Raw genomic sequence first — 20,721 nt, forward strand, 5'->3', positions numbered from 1 at the left:
CACACACGTTACCATCAGCTATGGGTGCACATCTGATTTCTTCACACCAGGAAAGCAAGGACATTTAAAAACCTTATTTCTACCCTTGTCTTCTTTCCTTTTTCTCCTCCTTGGCCCTTTTGTGTCGTGTATACAAAGAACACATGTTTACGGCTCAATTCTCATACCCGAGGATTAGAACGAAGCCACATGTAAAAGCTGTGTGAATACTGATGGACTCAAAGACGTCCTGGCCACTGTTTTTTTTTTTTTTCCTGAGAGAAGTCTCCTGGGGCGAAAGCCACACACGACATCCGCTGCTCTTCAAATATTTCATTTCCTGCAGTGATGCAGAGCGGCATAAAAATGTACATTGGATACATACCATTCTGTGTGACAGAAAGATAGAAATGTGGATTATAATTAGGGAGAACCTAAAAAAAATCCACTGTATGGGAGGCTAGGCACAGATTTCAAAAATTAAAACAATACAGACAATATAATTGAAAGCCAAGAAAACTATCTATTCGCTAATAAACACGAAGATCCGCTTAGGGTTTTCTTTCTCCCTGAAACGTTCCTTGCTACCTCTTCCAATATTAATTAACAAAACTGAGTTAGTCCTAGGGCAACAGATCATTAAATATACAAAAAAAAATATGAATTGCCCTGTCATTCTTTTAATATCATACAATGAGATAATCTAAATTAATCAGATAGGGAGATGATTAAACATGTCTCTTTCTTTTTTAAACGACACAATTGAACATCAAAGAAATAATGCAGAACAGATTATTTTTAAGCTGTCATTTTGACAGCTGCCCTTTAATTCCTATTTTGGCAGGACCTTGAATAATACATAAAAAAACAGGATAACAGAAGTGTAAATGGTGGTCTTCTGATATCCAAGATTGCTTCCGATACCTGTCTTCCTCTGCAGGGCTGTGGCCCTGAGCTAAAATACCTAAGGTTTGGTAGGGATAGCACGCCCCTTTTATTTCCTTTTACTTTATAAATCTTTACAAGACGTCGGCATCAAGAATAAGAACTTTTCAGGAACGCATTCACTCCTGAAACAGATGATTTCTACATCCAGAGTCTGATTTTTCTAAAGCGTAATTCACAGCAGTTGTGATAAAATTCATTCTCTTCTATGATACTGCAACGGATGAGTTCAGTCAAAACAATGAATGTTCCAGATGACAACTGGGATAGTCTTCCTTCCTCCAGGGGCCCTCTTTTCCTACTTAGTCCGTCCTTGGGAGACTAGCATCCGTCACTACACAGCCATCTTCCTTTCTTGACATCTCCACATTTTGCACGAGCCACATGAGTGTTCTGCAAGCTTCATTTTTAGACTTGCTGCTTCCGCCTGTAGGCACTGAGGATCGCACTTTGTAGTCCCTTACAGTGGCGTGCCAAGAGAAACCACACTCCCTGGTATTCACACCTCTGTGTAGTGCCTGCTCCTTAAATCTGAGCTGGGCCTGAAACTTGCATCGAAAAACAAAAAAGATGGAAGCAATGTGGTCCCAGCTCCAGGCCTGAGGCTGGAGAAGGCCTGACAGCTCTGGCTTTTTGCATTTTCTGGGAGCCCAGCTTTCCTGTGAGAAGTATGGCCACCCTGCCAGAGAGACCACGGGGTGAGACCGTGTGCAGAATGCATCGGAGAAGCAGAAACCCTGAGGCTTCCGCAGGAAAACGGATTCCCCAGCTGGAAGAGAAAATGGAAGTCCTGGACATACGACCCCACTTGGGCCATTTTGAGTCATACACTGCTACAGCCCTAACAAGCCACTCCCTTGTGCATGATGAGAAAGGTAAGAGGGTGGTTGTTTTAAGTCATAGAGTTTTAGAGTTGTTTGTTCATAGTGGTATATACCAAACTGTCTCTATTGCTTTGACTGCTTATACATTTCAAAAAGTCAAATAGCATTTAACCAATAATACCCACGGCTCCCCTCGGTTGTGATGCTGTCTTAATCCAGCATCACCGGCCTCTACTCGGTCTCCTAGATTGAGAGTCTCTAAGAGACAAGTTAGTGCAATCGGAGAGGAAAGAACTCTTCAATGGGTGAGGCCTTTAAAAATACGACATCACATGATTATCTGGAGAAGCTTGCTATTTCCTTCCTCAGTAAAGGTACTTTTTCATGTTTCCTCTCTTCTTGGTAACTCCTAGGTAAAGGAGAAGCCCAGGGGCTGCCAGCAAGGGCATTCGTGCCTTCTCAGCTGGCCCCTCCCTACAGTTTGGTTCATCTGCCCTCTGGCCCTCAATGATTCGTGTCCTTTCCCCATGCAAAATCTATGTACTCCTTCCCATGACCCTGAAACCTCATCTCATTCCAGCATGGCCTTATGCTTGACTTCCAGGTACTCACCCCCTAAATCCAGGTGCAGAGGACATTCATCAGGCACCCTTCCACTTGGTTTGGAGACCTGTGAGCAGATGAGATAGACTTTCTCTCCCTCATCTCCCCAACATACAACTGTACACCAGGAACAGGAAAACCGTAATAGAAACTCCCATTCAAAGACAGGGAATATGGAAGCCACATGGTAATCATTGGTCAAAGAAACTCTGGAATCTGTTGGGGTAAACATAAACAGTTCCTTGATTAGGGCCTGGGATGGTTTCCCCATGACTACTGGCTCCACCCTCTGACCTGCCCTTCTTTTCCATAATAAATAACCAATATTTGTAGATGAGTAGCTTTCTTCACTACTTCCTGCCAATAGGAATCCAAGGGTCCAAAGGCCTCTGTTATTTGGAACTGAGTCTGTCCCTTTTAATCCAAATTGGAAGTCCTTCTGTTAATACAATTGCCTTCAAAGTCTCGTAGATTTCCAACGAATCTCATTGTAATTCATCCCCTTACAAAACATATAAAGGTCACAAAAGCAGATCTCTTTGAAAAAGACTCCTCTGTAATTTTGGCCATGGCACAATGTCTTATAATTCTTAGATGGCTTTTGTTTAGCTGAGGGGCTCAATGTGGTACACCTTTAAGATGCTCAGAAACCCAGGGTTCCCCGGGTGGTTCAGGCAGTTAGGCGTCCGACTTCGTCTCAGGTCATGGTCTCACAGTTCGTGGGTTCGAGCCCCGCGTCCGGCTCTGTGCTGACAGCTCAGAGCCTGGAACCTGCTTCAGATTCTGTGTCTCCCTCTCTGTCTGCCCCTCCCCTGCTCGCACTCTGTCTCTCTCTCTCTCTCTCTCAAAAATAAATGTTAAAAAATATTTTAAAAAAAGATTCTCAGAAACCCTATTGTCTAGCAGAGAGGGTCTAGGAAACATCACCTTATGTCCTTCAAAGGAAGTAACAAATGGTCTTAAGACCTGACCCTAACCCAGACACCGCCTTTTACCTACAATGACAGCCTTGGTCCTTCCCTGACGGCCGTTCTTTACTTTGAGAATTATTTAACACATGGAAAAAGTGTGAATGAGAAGCAACCATATTTGAATGAAGCCAACCCTGGTGACTTTACATTTCTTTGTAATTTTGCCTGACGACCAAACTTTCCTAGTTAGTGCATCTCATGCCTTTTATCCCTTATCGGAGGAAGTACATTTGCGCTCTCAAATCCTGCTGGGAGATCTCCATCCCCAGGGCCACAACCCGATTAAGTACCTTCCTCCTCACCTGCCTTACAGGGAAGTCCACACTCACTCCTCTGCCGGCCCCATTCCCTCCAGTCACCAACATAACTTCCTTCCATTTGCCCATTCCTGGAAAAGTCTCCTTGAGTCCCTTCAGAGTTCTGCCTGCCACCTAATCCCAAACCAATTAGTAGCACGTGATGAAGCTTTCTGTCACAGGGACATCCCATCTGCGGGTACCAATCTGTTTGTTTTTCCATTTTCTATTTCTGCCTTAAAAAAACACCCCGAGACTAACAGCTTATGATCTCTCACAATCATCAGTTGACTTGGCTGTTTTTCTGCTTTACCTGGTGTTGACTAATGACTGGAAGGTTTAAAACACCCTCACTCGGGGCGCCTGGGTGGCTCAGTCAGTTGAGCGTCGACTTCAGCTCAGGTCACGATCTCACGGTTCGTGAGTTTGAGCCCCGCATCAGGCTCTGGGCTGATGGCTTGGAGCCTGGAGCCTGCTTCCGATTCTGTGTCTCCCTCTCTCTCTGCCCCTCCCCTGTTCATGCTCTGTCTCTCTCTGTCTCAAAAATAAATAAACATTAAAAAAAAATTTTAAAACGCCCTCACTCATGAGATAAGTTGGTGCTGGCTGGCTGTGGGGAGCCCAGCTGAGGCTGTCTGCCTGGGACCTTTGGTCTCTTTGCCGGCTGGGTTCCTCGGTTCTTTTCCAATTGTGCTCTCCATGTGCTGATCTTGAACATTCCCAAATGTGAGGTTCTCAGGGAGGTTAGGCTCCTTACACAGTGGCAGATTTCCACAAGCACAAAGAGCAAAAGCTGCCAGGCTCAGGTCCAGAAACGGTACGACAGCATTGCCGTCTCATTCCCTTGTTGAAGGCAAGTCACATGCGCCGGGAGTGGGCCCCGGGAGGTGTGACTTACAGGGGCCGAAGAAGTCAACAGTCTGTCACAATAAAATGCAGTTCCCTTTGTTACAAGGGGATGATAGGACAGTGGTTCTTAAAGTGTGGTCCCCACACCGGCAGCATCAGCATAGCCAGAAAACTGTTTCCAAACACAGATTCTTGGGCAGCATCCCAAATCTACTGAATTAGAAGTTCCGGGGACAGGTGCACAAATCTATGTTTATCGAGCCTTCCGGGCAATACTGTTGCCGACAGAAGTTTGAGAATTCAAGGGCAAAAGAAATGCATTAAATTGCATTTGCATCATATGTGGAAAATGTGAAAGCGTAACCCACTTGTCAACTCTAAATATGGTTTCGTTAACTCGTACTTTTTGACATGATATTAGTTATTAAAAACTCCATTTTGCTAGCAGCGTTCCTTGACTATTAGAATAAACCATCCTCTCTAATATGAACATGGTTGACAATTAGTTAACAATCGTCCTTGCTTCTACACACACGCTTTTTTCTCTTTCTTTTCACTCTTCTGTCGTTGCTGTTGTTGCTCTCGCTGCTGTTGTTGTTATAATATTTCGTGTTCGAATAATAAGTATTTTTGTCACACACAGTTGCTTATTCCCGGGATGTGAGCAAGGAGGTGGACAATGGTAAAGAAAGAAGTTAGCACACATGGTAAATATCGTCAGGGCCATGAACGACTTTTGTCTGTGACATTATTTTTGAAAACAACCTGAACGTGGAAATTGAAGACGAAGACACTCAGTTGGTAAGGGATTATCATCTTGTCCAAGAACATTTGCTAGGGAAATGATTATCCGTACATCCTGATCATTCTCTCTTTGGTCCAATGAGGTTATGCATGTGCCAGTAGCTCAGTCTGCTCCACGATCCTCCAAAATATTCAGGTGTTTGCAAAATTAACCTCTCAAAATATTGCAACTGGAAATGGCCTATGGAATTTCATTAATTGATTAAATTCTCCGTGCCATTAAAGCAGCACGTTTGGTTGCCAATAAAAATGAATCATGGGAAGTGGTTTGTTGGGGATGAAAAGGCAAAAATAAAAAGGCTTCCAATATCTCATTGGAACCAAAAAGAAACTTGTAGTGCTGATCTCTGGGCAACAACTCTGAGATCAAATGGCATTTGTAGCCATTAGACGAGGGCACTAACGACAGCAGTCGTGGCCACAAAAGCCTTGAGCACGTTTTATTGTATTTCAGCAAATGCTCATGGAGCACATTATACGTGCCAAGCACCAGTCTCCATCACGGAGTCCCTATACCAATCTTGTGCTGTAGGCAGTAGTCTTACCCCCATTTTACAAATCGGGAAACAAAGCCAAATAGCAAGGTCGGGATCTGAACTCATATAGACTTGCTGCAGAGTTCGTGCTCCTATCCAGTGTGGAATGGGTTCTTTACGTTGATCTTAGACTCTCACTCTGCAAATACTTGGTTGCGTACCAATACGGTGAATCGTAAAGAAGTTAAAACCAATTCTTAGAGTCTAACCATCTCAAATGGAAGTAGGGGCCAGCGTCATAGAGCAGATAATAACCTTCTGCATGCACAATGGCTTGATTTTAAAAGGCCCTGGACACACTCCATCTCATATGATTTACAAAATTCTCAAAAGGGCTTTACTCCAATCTGCCCTTATGGAAAAAAAGAAAAAAAAAAAACAGGCTTCAGAGGATTAACTGATTTTGACAGTTTGTACAACTAGTAGGGGTCACAGCCAGAATTATTTGCCAGTATACTGGTCTCAAGTCCCACACGTTTCCTGGAAACCCCAGAAATTCTCAAAAGTCAAGTAACAATTCACAAAAAAAGAGAAGCAGGGGTGATTATAACCAATACCCTCACCTGAACAGCAAAATCCCCGAGATATGTGGCCTTTAAAATGAAGTAAAAGTTTTCATTTTACTTTATTTCAAATAAAGTTCAAAGTTACACTTCTAATGTATCTCCTACTCTTAATTTCAATCTCTTTCTTTCAGTGGGAGAGACAGAAATGAAAATGGAGACTGACATCCGGGGTCACTCAGTCCCTGCTCTCTGGGTACACACACCCATGCAATCATGCAATATGAAAGACAGTGATCTTTCCCAAGTATGTCCCAGGAGGCAACTGGTTGAGAGTCATAACCGGGTGACATGGCGTGGTTTTTCTCTCCTTAGAATACATAGGCTGGCACATAAGATAGGTGATGCTTGGTGGCTCTCCCTACTGGGTCAGTGTGCATTTGAAATAATTAATCAGTTCCAGGGCCCCATTCCCACTCTGCCTCCCTTCCGCAAACTTCCTGAGCAGCCACTAAGTGTATTCGTCGTGTGAATTTACATCTGGAACTTCTGTGTCCAGGGCATTCAGGGCAAACATTGTTTCCGTTTCTTGCCCATTCCATGCCTCATTTCAGAGTGGCATGGTCACCATGTGGAAACTAGGGCTGCCAATTTTAACAAGTAGAGACCCAAGAATCGCGAAGCCTGCATCGCCTACATCAGGCGTCTCCTGTTTCCAAACCGGAGGACGGAGGTAGGGAGAGCAGCCGAAGTTAACAACAGTGGATCCCGTGTTTGCGTAAGTGGCCTGTTTTCACTGGGAGGCGAGTGTGCATTGCATAATCCCTTGAGAGAATCAGATCGCTGGTTGGTGGGCCTCTGGGGCCAGAACACCTGTGCGGTGGAGACGCTCCATGCTCTGTGAAGGGCCTTCCCACGTCACATGCTTAGCATCTGGCCCACGATGGTAGCTGTTTTCTGAGGGCCAGTTGCTTGCAGAAAATAACTGAAGCTCTGTGGAGACTCTATTTCTGTCTGCTTTTCTCTCTGAATCTGACTACTCTCTTTCACACTCTGCCCTATCTTGGGCGGCTTTGAAGCCGAAGCCTGACACATTGAACCGGTTTATCAATGTCCAGTACAGAAGGCATAATCTATCAGTCAGTCCCTGACACATCAGGAAAGCGGGATGGATAATAGAAGTTGGAAGGCACTACATGGAGGTCATTTCACTGAGAGTCCAATATTTCCAAGCGTGCTAAGGGTCGTGTGTCTCCTGTAGTTTCAAACCACTGCCTTATATGGCAAGGTCATTTCTATCCCGCTCCTGGGAGTGCTTAACCATGCCTGGCAGAATGAGCGAGTGTCAGAACTGACAAAGAGGTGAATGCTAATTTATGTAAATGGGATGAGATTTGGACATTTATGTTGCTTTTATAATTTACCTACTTGGATAACTTTCAGAAAGTAGTGTATTTTTAAACACTCTGCCTTTCTTCCTCCCTTTTTTCTTCCTTCTATCCTTCCTACCTTCCATCCACCCTCTTTCCCTTTTCGTTTTTTGTTTGCTGGTTCTTTCTTGTTTCTTTTGTCTTTAATGTAATGTGAGAAGTCAAATCTGTAGGTAACAGACCTTATTTGCCTGGGCGAACAGAGTACTTATTTTCTGAAGGCACATCAGGGGCCATTGTGTCTAAATTGACACCTGCCATTTAAAAAAAAAAAAACAAAAAAAAAAACCCTGCATTTCCTGGGATGCCTGGGTGGCTCAGTCGGTTAAGTGAGGGACATTGGATGTTGGCTCAAGTCATGATCTCAGTCGTGACATGGAGCCCATGTTGAGCATGGACCCTGCTTAGGATTCTCTCTCTCCCCCTCCCCCTAAAGTAAAGACATAAACAGTTTTTAAAATGTACATTTCCTTCAAAAAGAAGGAAATCATGCCATTTGTGGCAACAGGAATAGAAATAGAAGGCATTATATTAAGGGAAATAAGTCACAGCAAAACAAATACTTTATGGCATCACTTATATGCAGAATCTAAAAAGGAAAAGAAAAGAAAGAAAGTTGAACTCATAGCAAGAAAGAGTAGAATGGGGGTTGCCAGGGGGTGGGGGTGGGAGCAAGAGGGAAGGTGAAGTGTATACACTTATAGTTTTAAGAATAATGTCTGAGGATCTAATGTAAAACATGGTGACTGTAGTCGATAACACTATATTGTATAATTGAAATCTGCTAAGAGAGTAAAACTTAAACGTTCTCACCAAAAGAAACCCCCCAAAACAAGAAAAAAAGCAAAAACAAAAACAAAAACAAAGATAAAGACGTAGAGGTGATGAATATGTTGTTAGTTCAGTTGTGGGATGTGGGAATCCCTTGATAACATACATGTATGTTGAGTCATCGCATCGTACCCTTTAAAGGTCTTACAATCTTATTGTCAATTATATCTTAATAAATCTGAAAAAAAAAATTAAAGCTGAAAACAAAAATAACGACCCCCCCCCCAAAATGTGCATGTCCTTTCTAGTGGCAATTTTCCTTCTCTTCCATTTATTCAACTTCCTGGGAAGTAAAAGATGGTCCCATCATGCTGATTCTTTGCTGCGGCTCCAAACCAAAATTATAGGCATGAAAGGGTCCTGTACAAGTAATTCCGCAGAAGTTTGGGCCTTCCGACTGTAAACCAGCCTGAGATAAGAGTGCAGATGAGAGCCATACCCACCAAGACTGCTGAAGCCAGTACCTGTCATGGAACATTCACCGGGTGGCACGAGCTGGCCAGTCAGCTGTGTATCCTCACCCCCTATCAAACGTACCTGTGAGTGTATTAGAAGAGAGAGGACCATGTTACTTATTGTATGGCAGCCTGAATTAAATATGTCTCTTTCTGGAAAATTCTCAATAGTGTGAGATTGGACAACAGCTTACCTGGTACCCATGCTGTCAATGTAGGAACAGGATATTATTTTAGACGCAGGTGCTTTCAAGCTGTGGTTCCTGGTGCAGCCAACTCAAGATACTAGTGTTCAACTAACAAATAGAATGCCCAGGCTTACCGGTGAACTTTTAAGCCCATGTAACAGTGATATTATCCCACATTTTTATGCAGAATATTTAAAATTAAAAAGAAAACTCACTTCGTGGTTTTTGGCTGATCTCTAGAAGTTGTGACAGCAATTCCCATGACCTCCATGTTGTTGGTTCATCACTTCCCTTGGCAATGTCCATCTCTCCCCCCCAACACACAGGGCATCCACATTTTCTTCCATTATCCCGCCAATCACTTTGCTGGACTTTACTTATCTTACTTAGGATGATGCCATCCTTAATATTGTAAAATTCAGAATGAATCAAATTGAGGAAATGGTAGAGGGAAATGGCTAAGCTTCTTCTCTTTTGGAAATGCTCGTTCAATTTTTCCCATGAAGATAGAAGTTGGGAGGGTAAGTATATTTTGCACTAAAACCAAACTGATTCTGTAAATTTCACAAGAATAATGAGAGAAATTTACCAGTGGCTAACACAACTATTTACACTCAGCGGAGGGGTTAACAGGTTGATCATGTGTGATAAAATAGCAAAGAAATTCAGGTCATAAGAACTGAAACTCTTAACACTCAATCAATGTTAGGAACTTCCTGCTTGCCTTCTCTCTAGTGAGAAGCAAGGTTTTATTTTACAGTTTTGAATATGCGATTAATGCTAGGAGATTATTTTTTTTAATCTCACCCGCTCCTACTTGGCATGAAAATCCTTCAAGACAAATTAGTTCACAAGACATTTCTTTAGAAACGCCAGCTACCAAAGCAATCATGACATATTTAATGATCTGATTAGAACTATTTTTTTTTGTGATTAGAACTATTTTGATATTTTAAATATAGATGGCAAGAAGTAAAAGATTTCATGTTTATGGCACCTTCTATTCTGGATAAAATTCAGTAAACTTGGTATCTGGAATACTAATCAGAATATTTGCTACCCATGAAAACAGCAAGCCAGCCATGAAAATGCCTGTCTTATTAACTGTGAAAACTGAAACACAGAGGGAAAATATAATCTGTTTTAAATATATTCTAGCATGCAGAGAAGTGGAATGTATTTGGAAGGTTATAACTGGAATATCTCCTTGCTGTTTTCTAGGATGTGTTTATGTTTTACGTAGAATTAGCAGAGCCCCAAGATGAGGCACAGAAAGTGACCTTATATTCTTATCTGGAAAGGCTGGAAGAGGATATGTCAATATAATATTTTATTTGTATTCCTAGGTGCTAAGGAATTATCTATTTTTTTAGAAAATAGATTTTCTCCAAGAATATATGCAAAAGGGTTACAATTAAACTTCCTCCCTACAGCAGTGTGTAAAATTTTCCACCCTTGAAGCTATAGCATATGTATTTCTCAAAAAGACAAAAAAAAAATATTAGCAAACCACAAACACATGTGCACACACTGGGAAAATTGGATTGCTTTACTCAACCAAGTGAATAGATTCATTTATTGACTTCTGAGTCTCTATTTGAATATAAATGTGTGTGAAGTGATTATTTTTATTAACAACAAACAAACCAAATCTACAGAAATGGGAGCGGGTTGAATCTAGCATCACCAGCCAGGTCAGGTCCTGCTGCTGCCAATGACCTTGATTAGGGTAACAACTTTCTACCTCTTTTCATGAGCAAAAACTCCATAATGTATTCCCACCCATTGACTGGGAAAGCTGTCTTTCCAATGGGAGTTGTTCTTATTAACCAGAACAGGAATATTTGCGATCTTAACATTTTCCCATAATTTTCCATAAAATTAAGGATGCAACAAGGATGTTGGCTCAGCATAATCATTTTGGTTTTCACGTTTAGGTGTCCATCGATACACAAATCATCCAACAGAGATGAACTCTAAACTTATGAACTCTCATAGAACTCTACGATCCATCAACTTCAAGAGCGAACTCCTACATTCCTGTATAATCATTTAATTTTTCCAGTCTATGCTTTGTCTTTAAAAATATTTGTAAAGCTCCTTGATGACAGAAACCGAAACTCTTCTGAGAACATCAGGACATTTGTGTTCTTGACAGATTTGGCAATTTCCCATCTTCCCCTCCTGGGGTCTTTCACTTGCTTCCTTTTCCTTTTCCTCTCTTTCTCACAGTTAAGCAATCTGAGACTCCACCCCACTGTGCTAATCCCACCTTCTGAGGACAAATACTTGTTGACTTAATGGGTGCCAAAGTGTTAGTGGGTACAAGATTTTCCCGCCCAAAGGAATGTTTTCAAGGACCGTGGAGCTCAAAGGAGACAAATGTTTTTGTGTTAGGATAGGCAAACCCAAGTCCAGAGAAGGAAATATTCTGGAAAAGAGTTTCCAGAAACATAAAACCTAAGAGCAGTGAGCAATCAAACCTGCATTAGAAGAGAAGCATTGTCCAAGTTACATTACAGAAGTGTGAGTATGTTCAGGATGCTGGAAAGTGGAAAGTACCAGGTGGGCGAGTCAAATCCAGGGCAAAATCTGACAAGATGGATGTTCAGAGAATCCAATTATGAATGCTCCAGTTCCTAGAAATTTGACTTGCTTTAGGTAGATCTGGCTGATGTATGAAGCCAGCTGGATTCTAGGTACCCCAAGATCACTATTTTATTCTATACATTGTTCCAGATCATGTGAATTTCTCTACACTGAGGACTATCCTCAATCATATAACACAGCAGGCCAATTTGTCTCAGTGATTGTTTAGAAAGAAAGAGAGTGAGAGAGAGAGAGAGAGAGAGAGAGAGTTGATAGATAATAGATAGATACAAGGAGACAGAGAGGAAGAGAGATTTTTGAACAGAGAACACTTCCCCTACCCCAAAGTGAATCTCCTATGGAACAGGAAAATGCAACACATACAGTAGAACTAGTACAGGGTTTTTTTTGTTTTTTTTTTCCAAAAAGGACATATTAGGGACACCTGGGTGGCTTAGTCGTTTAAGTGACTGACCCTTGATTTTGGCTCAGGTCATGATCTCACGGTTCATGAGATCAAGCCTCGCATCGGGCTCTGTGCTGACAGCATGGAGCCTGCTTGGAAATCTCCCCCCCCCCACCCCTCCCCTGCACAAGATCTCTCTCTCTCTCTCTCTCTCTCTCTCTTTCAAAATAAATAAACATTAAAAACTAATAAACTGATGTGATGTCAGCACAGAGCCTGCTTGGGATTCTCCCACCCCCTCCCCCTGCACAAGAGCTCTCTGTCTCTCTCTCTCAAAATAGATAAACACTAAAAACTAATAATAATAAACAAATCAAAAAGGACATATTATAATCTTCTATTAGTATGAAGTGTAGAACTGTTACAAAGCCATTTTGGCCTAACCAATTCCATTTGCAAATGAAGGGCACTAAGGCCCTGGGGAAAATTCATGCAAATCCACCCAGGAATTTCTAAAGCTGAGGTAGGAAGCTATGTCCCCTGACTTGGGCCTAGAGTTCTTTCTAGTACATTATACTGATTATTTACATACCTCTTTCCTTTTCTTTCTGTTTGCTTGTTTACTTGATTGCTTTTGGTTTAAATATCTTCAAGTTCGAACATTGATAAGGTATGACTGCACTTGCTTATTTAGTACTTTTACCAGTCTTTATTATTGTTCCTAAAATCTACTTTATGTTATTACCAACACACTTTTGGTTCAAATGTAGAACAAATTCACCAAGTATAGTTGATCTGATCATAAGTTCAAACTAATGAGGTTTCATTAATCACACCAAACCATGGAGTCATGGTCAATTTTGAAGATAAAAATCCTATAAAAGCAATTTACTTAAAATGTTTTATACTTGGTTTCATTGTTTTATAAGATTGAAGTCAATAATAGCAAAGTTATCTTTTTGTAATTAATTACAAGCTACAATAAATTGGTGGTTTTCTAATGTAGGATCTATCAATAATGAAAGAAACAAAAAGGGCCTCATTTATCTAAAGGAAATTTTAAAGATAGAATGGTGGGCATGGGTGGAAAACATGAAATTTTTAAAAAACTATAGAAGTAATTAAAACAACAAAAATGTTCTTTTTTGCCGTTATTAAAAAACTTGTTAATTACTAAAAGGAACTTCTAAAAGAGTTCATCTTCACATTTCCAAACTAAAGGCCTGAATGAACATCTTCTCACCTGAGTGAATTCAAATTTGATACTCAAAGAAATTTCACATTTTTGGGGATTGTTGTGAAACATCAAAGCCCTAAGCACAGCACTGTTTTAAATCATTACTGCATATATTTTATCACTTTGAAATGTTATTACAGTCAAGAAGCTGGTTACTTTTGCTCACCATTCAATTTATTGTAATATGGCAACATGAATAGATATTTAAAAATTAAAAGTTCTGTAAACGAAACTGAACTATTCCCATTTCCAAAGGCTGAAACATATATTTATCTAAATATATATTAATTATTATGTATTATATATATGATATATATATATGCGATAAACTATATTTTTCAGATAGCCATATGATTAAAATAATTAGGCAGGTATCAAATTAAAACAAATTCCAGGGGCGCCGGTGATCTCAGGGTTTCATGAGTTCGAGCCCCACATCAGGTTCTGGGCTGACAGCACAGAGCCTGCTAAGGATTCTCTCTCCCTCCTTCTCTGCCCCTCCCCTGCTCACTCAGCCTCTGTCTCTCTCAAAAATAAAGAAATAAACTTTAAACAACAAAGAGTTAAGAAAAAAAAAAAAAGCCCCCAAACCAAATTCTAGTTCTTTGACTCAAGCGAGTCGATAAGCAATGAGAATAAGATCATGGAGTCAGGAAGCAGAGAACCTGGTTTGGACCTCATTTCTATCGGTGTGACCCTAGCCCACTTGCTGAATTCTCTTACCTCACGGACTCCTTGCTTATGTATTGAAGACATTACCAACTAGCTGATAGACTCACTACAAGTGCGGAAAGTATATTCTTGGTAGAATAAAGGGATTGTGATGTTCATCATCACTATTTTCAGAGAATTTGATTCCCAGAATAACATCTACTATCTACTGAATAGGCTGTATGATCGTAAGTACCATCACTTGATCATTCGATTTGAATTTCCAAACAACCCATGAAGTAGGATGATAGAGTATTTTATTCTGTATTTTATTTTGACGTATTTTACTTTTATAAATTGAAGATTATCGATTCATATGAAAGGTCAAACTAAATACTGAACCGTCCATAGTGAAAGACCCGCCCCAAGGCCTTCTGTCGTCGTCATTCTTCCTCGCGTGCGTGACACGAAATGTTCCTGTTTCAGTCCACCACACCACCTCCATCATCTGCCCAGGGCCAAGTGATCGCAAAAGCGGAGGCTGCAGGACAAGAGTGAGGCACAGAGACACATGCTGACCCAGCCAGCAAGGACAAGTCTTCTCCCACGCCCTCGCCCCTCAGACATTTCTCCAGCAAATACTGGAACGAGATGGCACTCAATCCCCACATGGTGGGAAATGGAGCATAGCTCTCAGTGCGTCTGCCCACAGCAGGAGCATGGCTGGTCACAGGCCACAGCCATGACTTCCAAAGGGGCCAACACATGGAATCTGACCACCCCCAGTCACAGAGGCACCGTTTTCGAAAAGGCCACTGCCATGAAAATGAAGTATGAGAAGAGAAACATCTTGATTCTCACGGGAAACAGCTTGGTAAACATTCCAGCATATTTCACAGCAAGGATATCCCACCCGCTCGCACAGAACCCTTGTCTGCTCTGGCTATTACAGCTTAAAAAAAAAAAAAAAGGAAAGAAAGAAAAGAAAGAAATTTTTAAAAAAGGAGTAAAAATAAAAGAAAATAACAGTCTTTCTTTCTTTTGAAATTTTCACATGGCTAGCTAGGGTTTCTTTTAATATTTCTAGCCCCATTAAACCCAGTAATATTAATGGAAAAACAGCCAGTCCCATTTCTGGAACAGGTAAAGTTCAATTCACTAAATAATGCTTTCAAGCCACCAGGGGGAAGAAAAAAATCAAGTTATTACTAGAAAGTCAGGCAAATCCCTTTGTATTCATTCCAACAGCTGTTTAACATGATTGGAGGCCAAGTAAGGAAAGTTCAGGTAAATATCCCAATTTCGTAGAGTTATCCAGGGGTCAAAAAGGAGCTATGTGCTTTTGGGGGGATGGTGTTACATTTACCCTTAAAAGGCAATTTTTAATGGAAAAAGTGAAGCCCCTTGTTTCACAGACCTTAACATATTTTAGACCCAGAAACGTGTGACCATTTTATGCTTACGTTACACTGCCGAATGCAGGGCTAAATTAAGAGCCTTGCTCGGGGTCCCAACCGGCCAATGTCCGGATCAAAATCAGAGCCCTGGTCCCTTTGTGAACACCTTTCTCCCTGCCTTCCTACGCATCGAAGGCCACTTGCAGGGCTGAAATTCTATGTCCCTAAATAACATGTTTAACAGCGCAGGGCTTCCTTCTTGATTGCACAGATTATCCATAGCTATGTAGCCTTCTCCACTCAAAAATCATCCTATTGGCCTATTTAAGAATTGGATTTTTGAAGACACGAGAAGTGGTGTCTGAATGTAACAACAGATCCCTTCCTCCCCCCACCTCAATAAAAATACAATTTTCGCCAGCCAAAGCAATCATTACCTGAAAAAGTCTTGTTTCTGGCAGAAAAAAAAAAAATCAATTTAATTATACGAGATGTGTCTTACGTTTTAATTGTTGTTAAGCATAGTACGGTATTGACAAAGTCTCCCTGGATCTCAGTTTACGAGCTTTCCCATTACTCAGATAACTTGCTGAGGAGGGGGGAAAAAAAAAATCCATCATGTTACTTACAAGAACTGAAGCAGCTTTGTGCCCGAGTCATTAGGCCCCTTGACGGCACTCATAATGATGAATGTATCATTTTTCTTGCATGAAACACTGGTAACAAATAGCACAGCCAACTCTTTTCCAGCACTGTTATTCTGTTTTAAAAAACACTGACATTTTCTTAAACAGACATAATTTACAATTTTAAGGAGCACAACAGTGCCTTGGTGTTTGAGGGCCAGAAAGCAAACAACACCTCTTTCAGTAGGACCTTTTTTCGAAAAGGGATCTCGTGCTCAGTGAGTTCACTATAGCTCAAGGCCAGAGAGACACGGCGGCAGGAACACAGACCATCGCTGCAGCATGTGGAGGTCACGACTAATGGGGTGAAGGTCATGACGAGCGGGGTCACAGTACAGTAGGGGTTGTGCGGAGAAAGGAGCCCGGGGAACAGCAGAGCTCAGCACACCCAGCATGGGAGTCCTCAGAGGCATCCCAGAGGGGCCACCCCCTTCGCCGGGGTTGAAGTGGCCACAGATCCTTCCCTCCCCGCCCCACGAGGGGAAGTCACAGCCTCCGAGACGCTTCTGCCCATCAGAGCTCTCTTTAACGGGCTCTTCTGTAAATTTCACACAAAGGGAGCCTCGCCGCTGCCCATGTGACCGGATCAATATCCAGAGCCATGTTCGATTGCTAGTGGGGTCAGCTCAGCCCGGGCGGGTAAGTGGAAGTCTGTGCACGATGCCGCGGGTCCGTTGTTTGGATGAGACCTTAGAAGCCAAGGTCACGTATAAAGATGACAATTCCCAAGGCGTCATTTCTTTTTTTTTTTTTTTTTTTTTTTTTTTTTTTTTTAATTTTTTTTTTCAACGTTTATTTATTTTTGGGACAGAGAGAGACAGAGCATGAACGGGGGAGGGGCAGAGAGAGAGGGAGACACAGAATCGGAAACAGGCTCCAGGCTCTGAGCCATCAGCCCAGAGCCTGACGCGGGGCTCGAACTCACGGACCGCGAGATCGTGACCTGGCTGAAGTCGGACGCTTAACCGACTGCGCCACCCAGGCGCCCCGCCAAGGCGTCATTTCTAAGATGGCTGATGTGCCTCGGTGCCCTTGGGAAGCCTCTCTTCCTAACAGCCCTTTACTTTTGTGACTTTTCCGTACTTTCTGCTCCGTTTTCCTTTAAACCTAAAAATGCTCCTAAAAAACAGTCCAGGTAGAAAGAAGAAACGAAGCCACCCTCACCATGGGCATTTGGCTGCCTCCTCCCTGCACCACCAGGCCTGGTCAGAGCCTCTGTTCTCTGCACCCACGGAGCCCTTCAGGACCCCCAGACAGCCCTCGGCTAACAGCTGTCCTGTGTCCCTCTCAGTAAAGGGACTGGGGACAAGCTGCTCACGACAGAGTCCCCGGGGGTGGACAAGGAGGCCCTGAGTGGGGTCTGCCCGAGAGACACCAGAGTGAGATGTGGTTTAATGAAGTAAAAGTGGTAAACTGAGCCCAAAGAAGGACCGCCTCCCCAGAGGCCCACTTCTCAAGATGACTCATGGACTGGGGACCCTCCCCGAGGCCATCTTGGGAGGCACGGGCTCAAGATGGAGGGCCACATGAGGGAAGGAACCCGGTCACTCTGTCACCTCTGGAGCAGAGTCACCCCTTCCAGGAACGCCGGGTCGAACAGGGGCTACTGGCTCCACAGAAAGTCCGGGAAATCATAAGACCTGCCAGTTGTGATTGATTTCTCCTGAGTTGTTAGGGTTGGAATCCAGGTCTCTTAGTTAATACCTTTGGGGACATCCGTCCGCCCGGGGCCCCTGCCTGCTCACACTGGCCACATACAGAGGAGAGAAGACGACACAGAAGGGTGGGATCCCCGGGATCTCGTGGGCAGCACCAGGCTTCCTGCAGCAGAAGGAAACCTTAAATCAGGAAAATGAGCCTCACCCAGGGACAGGGAGAGGGGCCCCACCACTCTGTCCTAACTTGCTCTGGTGTGAGAAAAGGGACATGGCCTGGCCCTGCTTTGAGCCCCCTAGGTCTGCTGCAGGGCCAGGTGGGCCTGGAGTAGTGGGGGCTCCAAGCTGCCATCGGCCCTTTGCACTTGAGCCCGTGCCTGTGTAAGTGACATCCCTTTCTGTTTCAGGGCCAAGTTAGGGAGAACTGCTTTCTGGCCCCTGGCTGGCCTCCCCTTCCCCCGGCCTGACTACTCTGCCCTGGTTGGGCACTTGTTTATCTTAGAGGCAGAACATTCCCCGGGGTTCTGAGCCATCGGTAGGGACCCACAGGACGCTGGCACTTGGAGACAGCGCTGTGGAGCGCGATGCAGCCATGGAGGGCCTGCCGCCCATCACCAGATCCACGTTCCAGCTGGCCTTGGAGCACCTGGGTGGTGGGGAGGGGGCGCCCTGTGGGTGATTTCTGAAAGCTGGAGCCATGTCCCGGGCCTCTGTGTGTTTCCCTGGGAGATCCCGGTCTGTACCACGGTGCTGGTTTGGGTGTAAAGAGACTACGAACTTTAAGAAGAGTGAAGGCTCTAGGCAAACCGTGTTCTGCCTGCAACAAAGTCTGTGGCGAGCGTGGTGAGAATTTCGCACCAGTGACACAGGCCGATGAGGCCCTCAGGCACCTGGGGCGGAGGCCGGTCCTCTCACGTACAGACCCTGTGCTTGTCGGCGATGAAAACAAACCTGAGCAGGTCGTCACTCCAGGACGTCACCGTCAACTCCCTGAAAAAGGCACAGAGGAGCCAGCCCCCTGAATTTTCCCAAGCAACTGAAGAAAAACCCATCTTCGAGGCATCAGAGAAGGACAGAGGACAACTTCAGGAGGAAATAATGGGTGGTTTGAAGGAAAGTCCAGAACCATGCAAACAAGAAATTGCAAGATGGAGGCAGAGAGTCCAGGAAAAGGAGGAGGAGAGAGAAGGGCTGGAGCAGCCGAACGCAGGGATGCGGCAGGTCTCGAGGGACAAACTCAGCCAGTTGATATCAAAGGCAGAAAACCTGCTGACGACCTTCCCCTTCTCTGATCTCCTTAGAGAGAGGGGCAGTCGAGCAAAAGAGAAGATGGCAATGGCCCCATCCACCGGTCAGTAGTTGATCTGAAGAGTGTCGACGATGCTGACTTCAGGGTGTCCCTTCAAAGTACGAAGAGGAAAATCAAGAAACAGCCAGACAACTGTGGGAAGGAAAACAAGCGAATGAACAGCTCGCAGGACAAATAACAAGACTCCAAACCGAAGAAGCACCTTTGTAGCGTGAAAATTCACAGCTTGAAAGTGAGATTCTGCGGTTGAAGCTGAAGCTTCCAATTCTGCCTGGGTTACATCAAGAACACATCGTGCAACGTCACAGACAGTTGTTTGAGGAGGAAACAGGCTGCTTGGGAGTCGAGAAGAAACTTCCCAGCATGTGTAGAAGCACGAACTGCACAAATCAGATTCCCAGCCTCTGGAGGAAGACGGCCGAAGACATGGGCGAAGAATGGAGAGAAGCACTGCCTCCAATCGAAAGAGATCCGTGGGGCGCCTGGGTGGCTCAGTTGGTTGAGCGTCTGACCCTTCGTTCCGGCTCAGGTCGTGACCTCCTGGTTCATGAGACTGAGCCCCGCCTCAGGCTCTGCACTGACAGTGTGGAGCCTGCCTGGGAATCTCTCTCTCCCTCTCTCTCTGCCCCTCCCCCACTCTCTTCTCTCTCCCCAAACAAATAAATCCTCTTCCTTGAGGACAGAGCTGGAGAAAGCTGGACGGCAGCTGTGTTGACTGGAGGAACCTCGAGGAGCTGAGAGAAGGAGAGGATCGCCACAGGCAAATGCTGGCCAACGCCACGTCCGACTCCCAGCCTTTCCCAAGTGGCCCGTTGGCTCCCGGTGCTCCACTCACAGCCCACAGAGGCCCGCAAGTGTCCGGGGGTCCCCTGGGCCACCAGCCCCCCAGGGAAGAGGAGGGTCACGTGCTGAGGGCTCAGGGATCGAGGCTCCCCTGCAGGTGTGGCCCGGCCCACGGCAGCCGGGTCCTGGTCACCCACAGCCTCGGCGCATCTGCAAGTGTTTTCTGTCTTCACAGTCGTTTTCACTGATCTCTTCTTGGTTTAGTTGCTGTCATTTAATTGCCGCTACGGTCGTTCTTATTCAAGCAGATATAACATAATTTTGGGATAGTGTTTTTCAAATAAAGATTCATTTGACATAATTCTTGTGAATACATTATTTTCACATCATTGGACACTGCAGAATTAGATAATGTAAGTATCGTATTTTGATTTAAATAAAAAGTCCACTATTACTTTATCCATCATTAAAATTTGGCACGCATACTGAGATTTCAAACAATGAAGACCATTTTTGTATGGCATCAGCATTTTTATATGCCACCTTGAAATATATGAGCATGTATTAACCAAAGTCTGTACAAGAAATTTAATACTTACCAGAATAAATTTTGATTGTTTTTCTTTTAATGGGGGAAACCCTAAGTAGTAGCAATACTCATTCAAACTTCATGATTTTTCTATTAGATTGGCTCTGAATTCATAAACTAATATTGAATTTTTTTTTAACGTTTATTTATTTTTTATTTTTTTTGAGACAGAGAGAGACAGAGCATGAACAGGGGAGGGGCAGAG

The 20,721-nt window shown here is 43.7% G+C and overlaps 1 protein-coding gene across 2 annotated transcripts in view; it reads right to left on the bottom strand.

Annotated features, from left to right (window-relative positions):
• Positions 1-771: 771 nt before the first annotated feature.
• Positions 772-20,721, bottom strand: part of LOC123607958 — a 44,582-nt gene continuing 24,632 nt past the window's right edge. The window contains exons 2-4 of one of the 2 annotated variants that reach the window (XM_045497237.1): positions 9,015-9,108; positions 2,361-2,567; positions 772-1,603 (exon numbers count right to left, since the gene is read on the bottom strand). In XM_045497237.1, coding sequence (XP_045353193.1) covers positions 1,227-1,603; positions 2,361-2,567; positions 9,015-9,108 — 678 coding nt within the window. In that variant the 3' untranslated portion in view covers positions 772-1,226. Of the gene's footprint in view, positions 1,604-2,360; positions 2,568-9,014; positions 9,769-20,721 lie in introns of both variants that reach the window. The other variant, XM_045497235.1, reaches the window with a different exon arrangement.

Source organism: Leopardus geoffroyi, chromosome B2, assembly GCF_018350155.1.
Source record: "Leopardus geoffroyi isolate Oge1 chromosome B2, O.geoffroyi_Oge1_pat1.0, whole genome shotgun sequence".
Lineage (NCBI taxonomy): Eukaryota > Metazoa > Chordata > Mammalia > Carnivora > Felidae > Leopardus > Leopardus geoffroyi.